This window comes from Xyrauchen texanus, chromosome 25 (assembly GCF_025860055.1).
Source record: "Xyrauchen texanus isolate HMW12.3.18 chromosome 25, RBS_HiC_50CHRs, whole genome shotgun sequence".
Taxonomy (NCBI): Eukaryota; Metazoa; Chordata; class Actinopteri; order Cypriniformes; family Catostomidae; genus Xyrauchen; species Xyrauchen texanus.
The window spans coordinates 6,758,721-6,771,663 of record NC_068300.1 but is presented as its reverse complement, the minus strand read 5'-3'; the positions used below and the strand labels follow the sequence as shown (position 1 = coordinate 6,771,663).

The 12,943-nt window shown below is 40.5% G+C and overlaps 1 protein-coding gene across 1 annotated transcript in view; it reads left to right on the top strand.

Moving 5' to 3' along the window:
- LOC127619070 (RING finger protein 150) overlaps positions 1-7,279 on the top strand; it is a 30,527-nt gene extending 23,248 nt beyond the window's left edge. The window contains exons 5-7 of the mRNA XM_052091800.1: positions 325-421; positions 1,848-2,052; positions 2,440-7,279. Coding sequence (XP_051947760.1) covers positions 325-421; positions 1,848-2,052; positions 2,440-2,540 — 403 coding nt within the window. The 3' untranslated portion in view covers positions 2,541-7,279. The remainder of the gene's footprint in view (positions 1-324; positions 422-1,847; positions 2,053-2,439) is intronic.
- Positions 7,280-12,943: the final 5,664 nt, after the last annotated feature.

Sequence of the window (12,943 nt, the reverse complement as noted above, 5' to 3'; positions counted from 1 at the left end):
CCGGACTTTCTAGTGCCCTCCTAGGGTAAGATGGTGCCCCCCTAGGGAGTCGGTGCCCTACGCAAACTGCGTAGTCCGCTTATAGGGAGTGGCGGTACTTAAACGCTTGTAGGGAATTAAATCGATAGCCCTAATTTTAACACGTACATTTATTCCAAAACATAATGATGAAAATTAATGTTTCATTGTAAACAACTTTCTGATCGAACCAATTCACTAAAATCAATCACATTTAAGAGAGACAGGACATTTTAGGCGAGCACATTTGATATATTTATTTTCTCTCTCTCTGATATATTTCCTTTTTTTATTTCTCTCTCTCAGGCATCTCTTTCATAAAGGCTGCGTTGACCCGTGGTTGGTGGACCATCGTACTTGTCCCATGTGTAAAATGAACATCCTCAAAGCTCTCGGCCTTACGGTTGGTGTCTCTCTCTCTCTCTTATCAGAGGTCAGGCTAGTAAGTCACATGCTGTTTGTATGTGTTTAAAATGGTAAATGGTCTGCACTTATATAGCACCTTTTTAAACTTAGCTGTAATCAAAGCGCTTTACACTGTGACTCATTCACCCATTCACACACCAATGACAGCAGAGCTGGCATGCAAGGCACTAACCTGCCATTGGGAGCAACTTGGGGTTCAGTGTCTTGCCCAAGGACACTTCGGCATGTGGAGTCGTCTGGGCCAGGAATCGAACCACCAACCCTGCAATTAGTGGCCGACCCGCTCTACCACCTGAGCCACAGCCGCCAGATATTTAGACATGCTTAGTCAGAGTTGAGAAGAATGAGCTTTACACAAAGCTCCAGACAGCATCCATTAAATACAGACAGTTTAACCATTGAAGCTCGGATGGTCCCGCAAAACTTAAATGGTCAAAATATTAATAACTACACTCTTGATCAACAAAACCTTGTTTTACTTACAGACAAAAATATAGCGAGTAATAGCTAACATTTATGTTTCATGTGAACAGGTGCTGCTCATATGCAGCATTTTCCTTATAACTTCACAAAAAATAATCAGAGCACTTACCATTACTTAGAGGAGGTGATTATCTTTCAAACGAGTCCACACACAAGGTAATCGGATGCACTGACCATTAGATAATTGACATGAAGCAAAATATGCACACAGCATCTGGCTATCTGGCATCTTGTAATCTGGCCGAAAACACATTCGCTTTCCTGGATCTGATGACAACATAGGAAATTATGTAGCATCATGGAATGCTAAACCAATCGGATTGGGTTCAGATTGGTGCAAAAAGTCATCCATATTTGGGCAGAGAGACATGTGATTGGTGACTGTTACATATGGCCACCAGCAGATGGCGCCAAGTACATGACACAGATTCAAATGATGTCTCAAATGGCACAGAATGGACCACCAGAATGAATCTCATTACTAAAATCATGTCTGCATGCTATGCAAACCTTTAGTTATTGTTGTGTTTGCATGGGTAATTAGTTCTATGTACAATTATTCTGTTATTATTATTTGTTAGGAGACATTTTTGGACACTAATATAAATTATGTTTGCTATATTTATGCTATAATTTTTGATTGCTTTGTTGAATCAACACAAAATTTTCCTCGGTTACAGGTCTCATGATTGGGAACAAAACAAAAGCAAGTTTTTCGGAGCCAGCTTATTTACACCTTGAGATATATATTGTCAAATCAGGAAAAAAGTACAGTTTTAGATTTGATTTTTCAGCAGTTTGAGAGAATGTATCATAATCTGTATCATGTTCTGGGTGTGAATATTTTTGTCCAGCCTTGTTTAACTGTAGTCCCGTAGTTCTGCTATATGAATTAAGGCTAATTCTGTTGTGTTGTGCAGTCAAGTGCAGAGTGTTTAAATGAACTTCCTATGGACTACGAACTTGCTGTTGGGGGCGTGGCTCTCAACGCCATGTTGATGAGCGATGATGTCATGACCGGGGATGTCACCAGGGGGCGGGACCCTGGTGTCAGGATGGTGGGTCTCCCTCAGGTCCTACTGGACTCAGAGCCACTGTCCCAGGACACCTTACCAACTGAACAAAGTGAGGGTTTGTTATTTGTGATATGTAATTGTAAAGTCGCATTTGGACGATTCTTTGTGCATTTTTGTGCTTGCTTTGTATAGAATTGAAACCCTTGATATGTTTTTCCTTGTTACTGTTTCACACAGACAAATGCCTGATTGCACGAGTTGAGAATATTTAATGTTGACTTAAAAACATTAAGAAATATTTGTTATTTTTAATAGTAAAATAAGCCCAAAATGCATCCAATAGTTGGATACACACTCCACCGAAAATACCTGAGAACCATACTTGGCATACTATTTTTTGACATACTACTATTTGTGATGCACTAATACTATTTAGTACATATAGTATGCGAATTGGGACGCAGCCGTACTGAATTTGTTTTGTTCTTTTCTGCAGGTGAGCTACAACCATTAGCCAGTTGCAGTTCAGAGGGGTCGCTCGCTACAGGGGCGGGGCATTCGGACATTGATACTCCCTCTGAAGAGCCCAAGTGCTAATCTAGCCACACCCCATGCTATGGATATGTAGTTTGGGTTGCCCACAGCAAATGGAGCAGGTGACAACGGTGACAGAAGGATTGAATGGGCTTACATTTTGGCCAGTGACTCACAATATATAACTCACTGCCCCTGAAAAATTATTTTCATCTTTTCTTCCTTTCTATCTCTCTGAAAAACAGGGTAAAACTATGTTCCCGCTCTTAAACGATAGGCCATTATAGAGCCCACTAGAGTGTGAAGCACGTATCGGCAAACAATCCGTTCTGCTCTGCTCGACAATCCAACCATAAATCTCCTGTCATTCCTACCGTTGCAATTATCGCTGCCTGTATTACCGATTTCTCTGATCCTAGCGCAGAGAACAGAACACGTTAAAGTCTATTTTGAATCTGAAAAAAGGTGGTTTATTTTTCTATACAGATGCGTTTGATGTGCTTGAGTTGTGTAGTATTAAAATGGTGTCAGTATTTAGACGCCCTCTTCGAGGAAGACGTCCGGGTCCTGGATTTGGCCCTCACCAAAGACGCCAGACCAGAGTGTGTGATTCGGGACATTGTTGAATTCAAATGGGGGAGAAAAAGTGTGGAACTTTTTAGGAAATGCTCTTTTGAATTCTGTGGACCAGGACATGTGATGATTGCATGCCACGTGCCCTCTCCAGTTGTGTTTGGACATTTAAAGGGATAGTGCACCCAAAAATGTATGTCATTATTTACTCACCCTCATGCCGTTCCAAACCCCTATGCTGTTATTTTTTCCATAGAAAACAAACATAATTTTTTTGAAGAAACTTCACGCAGCTCTTTTCCATACAACGAAAGTTCACGATGTCTGTCAAGCTCCAAATAGGACAAAAAGTCATAAAAGTGGTTAATATGACTCGTGCATTGTATTCCAAGTAGACTGTGGCAGGGCGGAGGGCGGGGCCGGGTCGTGATCTTTTAAGTTTATCATTAAAACTATTATTTATATTGAAAAGCCGGTTCTCGCCCTCCTCCTTTCCATTGATCACTTTACACACATGACGGACATGTCCGTAAACGATCTCTCTCTCCCGTACGATCCTCTGCAGTCAGCCTTTATCCCTCACGGAGGCATAATTAGCCTAATAGGGGACCGGGTGTGTAGGATCACGACCCGGCCCCGCCCTCTGCCCTGCCCCATAGACGTAGGCCGATATATCGGTTTTAGCGATTAGTGCCTATAGTCCCTTTTTGGAACTATCGGTTATCGGCAAAAATCTGTCAATAGTTGTTGGGAGTTTTTTATCATTTCAAAATAAGAGTCCCTGGTGTGTTTTGGGCTTGTTTATACTTAAAAGTGCCACGTAATGCATCAAACAATAATTTTTTTCTGGTTAATATTGGGATTTTGGTTTCATTTCTGACCCTTGTCCACCACAGTAAAGAAATAATAAGACATTTTTATGACATTCTATAAATCGATTTTAAAAACTATCGGCTGATTAATCGGTACTAGCAAAATCCACTTTTGCTCGACCTCTAATCTAAGTTACCGCTATTTCCTGGTTAGTGTTGTACCAGGTTTAACATCATTGATGGCAAACGTCATCAGTTCATAAGCAAACACAATGAGAATATGTGGGAATGGAGAATGAGATTTTAGAGATTTGGTGGAGTGAATAATGTCTTAAGTTTCAGTCTTTCTTTACACAAAACTGTTGTACGCCTTCAGAATATGTGGAAAATTGTGAACGAGTCATTAGGACTACTTTTATGGTCCTTTAATGGTGTTTTCTGTCCTTTTAGGAGCTTAAAGGAATAGTTCACCCAAAAATGAAAATTCTCCCATCATTTACTCACTTACATGCCATCCCAGAAGTGTTTTAATTTCTTTACTTTTTAGCTGAAAACACACAAAAGATTTTTAAAAGAATATCTCAGCTCTGTAAGTCCTTCCATGTGTCAATGCACATGAATGGTGACTAGAATTGTAAATGCCAAAAATCACATAAAGGTAGCATAAAAGTAATCCATATGACTCCAGTGGTTGAATATATGTCTTCTGAAGCGATGCAATCACTTTGGGTGAGCAACAGATCAATATTTCAATCCTTTTTCACTATAAATCTCCACTTTCTCTTTCACCTTCAGAATGTGAAAGAATGTAAAAAGATTAATAGTACAAAAGGACTTAAATATTGATCTGTTGCTCACCCATACCAATTCTACAGCTTCTGCTGACATAGATTTTACTACTGGAGTCTTATGGATTACTTTTATGAGATGTGTTGAGCTGGAAAGATCTGGTCACCATTCACTTGCATTGTGAGGAGCTACAGAGCTGAGATATTCTTCCAAATCTTTACTTGTGTTCAGCAGAAGAAAGAAAGTCCACTTCTGGATTGACATGAGGGTGAGTAAATAATGGTGGGTGGACTGTCCCTTTAACAGTCGTAGTCACTATGAGCTGTGTTAATATGCTCAAAAACTCTCCTTGTGTTTTCATGTGTTCATAGTGACATGAGGGTGAGTAAATAGTGACAGAAGTTACATTTTTGGTGGACAGTTGCTTTAAACCTGTAACTTGTTCTTCCTCGTTTGGTTTAACTGTATATTGTAAATAGGAGAATACTTTTGTCTACATGAGACCCAATTGTTTTTGTCCTTTATTGCCAAGTTTTCCATCATGCACTTTATGTATTTAGAGACTGAATGTCATTTGATATTGAGAATATGATTTCAGTCACGAGTTTGTATATTCACACACGTAAATGCACACAAGTTCACCTCCCAGGACACCAGTAAGCACTTGGGACCCACTTTATATTAGGTGTCTTTAACTACTATGTATTTAAGCATTTGATACAATGTACTTATTATGTACATATGCGTTGTTGTATTGTACTTATATTTAAAGTATCTGCATTTAATTACATCTGTAGTTACACTATTAACCTTACACATAACCCTAAACCTACCGTACCTCCACTTCAGAGCAGCAAATGTGAATCTTTTGAGAATTTTGTAGAATAACATGTAGTTACAGAATAAGTACATGGTATTGTATGTATTTTAATGTTAGTACATAGTAGTTAAAGACACCTAATGTAAAGCGGGACCAACCCTTGTCCTTGAATTTAACACAATCTTAGATTTCACCCTCATATAAACACAAACATTCACATACAGGACAGATTTGTTCCCAGGGCTTCTGCCCTTTTCATGGTCAATACTTTGCACGTGTTTCAGTCAGACTGTTCTTTGAATATTAATAAATTGTAATGTAAATTGTTTGAGTTAAACTTTGTCCTTCTCATTTACAATGTTTTACAGCATGTGTTGCTTCCCTGATAGCACACATGCGTCACCCAGACGTCTATTTGATGTGTTTACATCTGTAAGACTTATTTTTTAGGTTGTTTGTTCATCTGCAATACGTTTATAAGACGTTTCGTGTCAGATGTCAATCAGACATTCAGCAGATGTTTTTGAGACGTTTATAATTTCCAATGTTTGTCAATCTGATCTTTTTAAGATGTTTAGCAGATGCTGTCCAGATGTAAAGATCTAAAACAGACTTTTCGGAGATGTACGTGTGATATTTGGGTTTGGTGTCACACTGATGATGATGTTTTATACAGTGCCACCACACACGGCATGTGAATATCTAATTCTACTAATGAACGTTCAAAGCTTTATAATTGATAGTTAAACCTTAAGTTTCTAGATTTATGGAGAAAGTAACATGTTTTCTACAGTATGTTTTGATTTCGGCCCATTTCTCTTCGTGTTTTCCTTCATCTGAGGTCAATATATATATACACCGGTGGCCAAAAGTTTGGAATAATGTACAGATTTTGCTCTTATAGAATGAAATTGGTTCTTTTATTCACCAAAGTGGCATTTAACTGATGACAATGTATCGTCAGGACATTAATAACATGAAAAATTACTATTACAGTTTGAAAAAACGTCTTAAACTACTTCAAATAATTCTCACAAAATATCCTCCACTTGAAGCAATGACAGCTTTACAGATCCTTGTTATTCTAGCGGTCAGTTTGTCCAGATACTCAGGTGACCTTTGACCCCACACTTCCTGTAGCACTTGCCATAGGTGTGTCTGTCTTGTTGGGCACTTCTCACACACCTTACAGTCTAACTGATCCCACAAAAGCTCAATGGGGTTCAGATCCGTAACAATCTTTTCCAATTATCTGTTGTCCAATGTCTGTTTATTTGCCCACTCGAACCTTTCCTTTTTTCTGTTTCAAAAGTGTCTTTATCTTTGCAGTTCTTCCCATAAGTCCTCCTGAGTCTTCTCTTTACTGTTGTGCATGAAACTGGTGTTGAGCGTGTAGAATTCAATGAAGCTGTCAGCGGAGGACATGTGAGGCGTCTATTTCTCCAACTAGAGACTCTGATGTACTTATCCTCTTGTTTAGTTGCACATCTGGTCTTCCACATCTCTTTCTGTCCTTGTTAGAGACAGTTGTGCTTTGTCTCTGAAGACTGTAGTTACACCTTTATCAAGCATTGTATCGCCTTCATTCCTCAAAACAATGACGAGTTTCTTGACTGACGAGTTTCTAGAGAAAGCTGATTCATTTTTGCAATTTTTAACCTAATATTGACCGTAAGACATGCCAGTCTATTACATACTGTGGCAATTCAAAAACAAACACAAAGACAATGTTAAGATTCATTTAATGAACCAAACAGCTTTCAACTGTGTTTGATATAATGGCGAGTGATTTTCATGTACCAAACTACATCAGTAATGTCCTGACTATAGTTTGTGATCAGCTGAATGCCACTTTGGTGAATTAAAGTACCAATTTCCTTTGAAACAGCAAAATCTGTCCATTATTCCAAACTTTTGGCCACCAGTGTGTGTGTGTGTGTGTGTGTGTGTGTGTGTGTGTGTGTATATGTATATATATATATATATATATATATATACACAGGCAGAATGGATAGATGTTGGTGTTTGTGGTTAATTAGACCATCTACAGCAAAGAATTCGTTGCAGATGAGAGAAACTGAGAAAACAGCAGAATGATGATTCATGACATCACTGACCCTGGACTCCTCAACGCATGAATGGATTCGGGGAACTGCGGAGATATTTGAGAGTCAGGATTCCTGACATGCTCCCAAGTTAAACAATAAATATATATATTTTATACAAACAAATGATTCCATGTGACTTAATTTGTATTCACACAAACTTAATTTTAGGAGGTGACAAACAAATTAAGAAACTTTTTCCCCCCAATATCAAAATGCTTGTTAAATATATATATATATACACACACACACACACACACACACATTACAGTAAGGTTGTAATTGTTAACGTTAGTCAACTACAATAGTTAAAGGTGCTGTGAGCGATTTTAGCCCTTCTAGAAGAGAGCGCAACAGTAACCGCCCAAGTTTTCAGCTGTCCGGCTTCCTGGTTTAAGTATTTTACTTCTTCCATAGACTTTTAATAAAATCCTTCATAAAAGAGTTGTGAGCAATGAACCAAACCAACCAGCTACGAGGAGAATCACAACATCACAAACTTTGTTTTGAGGCAAAAAAAAAAAAAAAGAAAATCGGATATAAAGACAAAGGAACAAGACTGTGTACTTACCCTCATTCATGAGGGCACGGACTACAATCCCATGAAGATTAGCTAATGATGTCATTGATTTAAAAACGAGGGGAATATTTAAAACGATTGATTTTAGGTTGTTGATTGTAAGATCGTAAGACAATACATAAGTTTATTGCAAAATATTCCGCTTTGCACAAATATGTAAGTAGTTTAAGGGTGAAGGGTGACCGACTTGCATACGTCATTCACCGAGCGTCATGGGAGCGCGTGGTCCTTCCAAGCTACTTTCCGCGGGTTTCGTTGGATGCGGTTCTCTGATTGGTGGATCTTTCTCTGCTGTACCATGGGTAGTGTAGTTGTTTACCATGTATTCCGCTATCAAACACGATTTTTAAACAATGAATTTGAGATAACGCAGCCGGATGGCTTCAACAGAAGCATAGACCATCGATGAACAACCTCGAAGCTCACGGTAGGTCTGCCTTTAAAAATGTATAAGTTAATTTTGAAAATCAATTATTCTATGGGATAAATTAATGGGATTTTTACTACCGGAACCAGACTGCTGCGTTCAATTTCCATAAACTGAACCGTTTAATTAGCCACGCCCCCTCTTGACAAAACACACTCAAAAGATACTCTAAAACGTGCATGCGCATTAGCTATACAAGCCGGGGAAATTGCGTTTTGTTAGCGTAACATGAGGTTAAAATCACAATTTATGATACCAGTGTTGTCAGATTGTATTGCTGATTTGAAATATGTTCTTTGATCGTAATCTTGACCAATCGTTTTTGATAATTAGTCTTTCTCCATTCAAGTAGATAGGAGCGGCACTGGCATTACTGGAAAAAGCCTCCCGAGAGCGTTCCGAACATGGCCTGACTCGCTAGAGAGACTTTGGGTTGTATTGAGACCGCCACGATCAGACGAGCAAAATAGCAAAATAACGCCCTCAACTGACAAATGTAATGAGGAACATGGATTGACAGGCAGAAGTGTCAGAGGCCCGCAGACACATTTTTGTTTCTCTCAGAGACCAGTAAGATCTCAAATCGCTTATAGCACATTTAACATTAACTTAAAATAAACAACACTGTTATAAGTTTTACAAATCTTGGTTAAAGGAAACATTCACCCAAACATGAAAATTCTCATCATTTTCATCCAAGATGTGTATGCCTTTCTTTCTTCTGCTGAACACAAATTACGATTTTTAGAAGAATATCTCAGCTCTGTTACAATTCAAACGAATGGTGACCAGAACTTTGAAACTCAAAAAAGCACATAAATGCAGCATAAAAGTAATCCATACAACTCTAGTGGTTAAATCAATGACTTCTGAAGCAATCTTGTTGATTTTAGGTGAGAGCAGACCAAAATATATAACTTGATAAATAAATTAAAATCTTGATCCCAAAATCGGATCGCTTCAGAAGACATTGTATCAGCTTGTAAACTCATTAGCATATTATATGCAGTACATCTTTTTGTACTGTATAACAAGTATGTGCTGCTGAGAGTTTACAGATCCCTAATCAGTTATCATACTGATGATCCCTCAGTATTTGCTTCATGAGAAAAGAAATACACACTGATTTCTCCATGAAGCAGATCCAGCAGTGGACCGTCCTGACCGCTTGCATACACAAAGAACACGTATACACACAGCAGTCAAGGAATAATATAATAATCATACACCTGCGGACCACACACACTCTCACACACATGTGTCAAGGAATTATGCTGTGTGTGTGTGTGTGTGCATGATCCTCTCCTGACCCCATAACCACATCGACCAACATTTCAAAATATTCACTCCAGGAGATGGGTGAGTAATCTCCCTTAGTGCTCATGCCATGACTGAGAGACAGAGAGAGAGAGAGAGGGATGGACGGACAGGATGTTTGAGTAAATTATACTGGTGAAATGATGGCTCCATTTTGTTCCAAGCCATTTTCTTGTTGCACCTTATTAAAGATTTATACAAGACATCTTCAGATTCTGAGTGCTAAAGTCTAACTCAGTACAAAATAACACAATGTCTAGTATTATGTTTTAAAATTTCTGAATACATACAATTTTAGTAGTTGTACTCGCTAAGGCACTAATGCTTATACTTAAAGCTGGAGTATAGCCAGGGACGGAGTATGACTTGCAAATGCCCTGGGGCCAATTATCTCCAAGGCCCAAGTTGTTAATAGACCACGGTCCGCAGGAGCACACCATTCTTCCCTTAGGTCCACGCGGAGCTCACAAAGACCTGGCATGCGCCATACTCTTCACACACTCAGGTCGGAGGGGCTGCCGTCCTCACTAAAGTGGACCACGCTAAGGAAAAAGGCTACTCAAAGCTTACCCCGATGGAACAGGCATCCAACTGATGTCCGAACTGGCTGGAAGAGCTAATACAGCAGCGGGCCAAGCTGGTCCAGCACTGCACAGCATGTCGGTGTTCCAGGTTTTTCAAGATAAGGTCTTCAAACAAATTGGATGAGCAAGGCCTGGTCCAGAGCTATTCAAAGAGCTCCGCACCCCTACAGATTTGGCAATGCAAGCCATGAAAGCTACCGTTCAGGCCATCGGTAAAGCAATGAGCAACCTGGTGGGTCTGGACCAGCATATTTGGCTAACTCTCACAGAGGTTCCTGGACGCAGAGAAAGCCACCCTCCTCGACACCCCGGTGTTGCCCGATGGTCTCTTTGGAAGCATCATGGAAGGCTTTTCAGAGCGCGTCATCGCAGTGCAAAAGTAGTCTCAAGCAATGAAACATATGCTACCAAAGAGAAGTCTTCCAGTCAGTGCCCGGCAAAGAATACATCTCTTACTGCCCCAGCACAGCCAAAAGCTACTACTGAGCCGTCTGTGAAGACATGCGAACTGTGGCCCAAGCATAAGCACCTGCTGTCTCAGTGCAAAAAATGTGCAGATGTAAAAACCCCGGCCGGGCAGCAGAAATGTTCCTGGCATTCCCAGCCCTGTGAAGAGGAGCCCAGAGCTCGCCATTATTCACAGCCCACAATGGGCCCATTCGGCTCAATTCAAGGCACACAGTGTTTCTCCCCTCTTCCCCAAAACTGTTCATCGGGAATGTGACATTGTTCAAAATGTTATTCAAATAAAAATTGTTCTCACAAAAGAGAAAAAAGCATTGTACAAGTACGGAACACTCACACATTCTGAGAAAAAGGGCCATTTCCTCTTCACGTGTCAAACACCCACACATAATGCTCAACCACTTCCCTATGGTGAGCGGCAATCTCCTATAGCGAGTGAATCAATAAGCCAGATGTCCCACTGCGCAAACGCGTAGCTAGCCATCACAAGCGTGTCAGACTGGGTATTAAAACGATAGAGCATGGTTATACGATTTAGTTTGTATGAGTACAATGTGAACTACTGGCTGTCTTTCTATCTTTTAGAGTTTTTCATTCCGCCATTGTGAATCACCACATTCTTATTAGTTCGGACAACACAACAGAAGTGGTATACACAAATTGCCAGGGCGGATTCTGATCGGCACAATTAATGAGCATGACAGAACACCTCCTACACTTGAGTGGGCGTCATCTCCTCATTGCGTGCTACCCATGTCCCGGTCAGTCTGAGTTTCGGAGCGGATCTGTTGTCATGCCAGGGAGAATTACCAGGGGAATGGAAACTACATCCTCAGACAGTGATGAGGATTTGGAAGTTGACCTATTCGCCTCCGTGTAGAACACCCACTGTCTCCTTTGGTACTCCATGTCCAGAACGTGGCCGTGGATGTACTGGGTCAAAATTGGCCAGCAAAACGCAAGTATTCGTTTCCCCCGGTGTGCCTCCCTTCAGTCTGTCATCAGCAAAATCAGAGTGGACATTGAAACAGTTCTGTTAATTGCACTGAAATGGCACAATCATTCCTGGTTTCCAGAGATGATAGAAATACTAGATGGCCCTCCATGGAAAATACAGCTGAGGAGAGACCTTCTCTTTCAAGCACAAGGCATGATTTGGCATCCCCAGCCAGATCTGTGAAACCTACATGTGTGGTCCCTGAACAGAGCACATCGGACAAGCCAGAATTGGCTCGGTCAGTGATGAACATTATTTTACTGGCTAGAGCACATCCACGAGATGGATCTATGCACTTAAATGGCACGTGTTTGCAAATTGGTGCTCTTCATGTAGTAAAGACACGGTGAATTGCCCCATAGCTGAGATTTTGACATTCCTTCAAGAGTAGATGGATGCTGGTCTTACCCCATCAATACTCAAGGTTTATTTAGCGTCTATCTCAGCAAACCACGCCCGGGAGGCTGGCAAACATAATCTAGTCATAAGGTACCTTAGGAGAGCCAGGCGTTTGAACCCTCCTCGCCCTGCTATGGTGCCGACTTGGGACATAAACTCCCCGTTCGAGCCATTGGAATATATTGAGCTGTGAGTGCTTTCCTTAAAAAACACACTCCTATTGGCTTTGGCCTCATTTAAACAGGTGGGAGACATGCAGGTGCTGTCGACTGACAGCTCATGCCTGGAGTTTGGTACAGATCTGTTAAAAGCCCCATTAGTAGAGGTCACGTGATGCCATGTGAGGAGCAGACATGTGAGCGACAGCGCACTTTGCTAGTTTTTAAATTATTTTCATGTAATAATCTGATGAGATTCGATTCACCTACTTACATATTTGTTTTTTGAGGTAAACATGGCAAAGAAGTCAAAATCCACAGGCTCTGGAGACATTAAAAGACACTTACGTGCTCAAGCTGAAACCTGTGACAGGTCTGCAGTCCAGGAACTCGATTTAGATGGCGCAGCTGGAAAGATTCAACGCAGCTGTCCAACATGT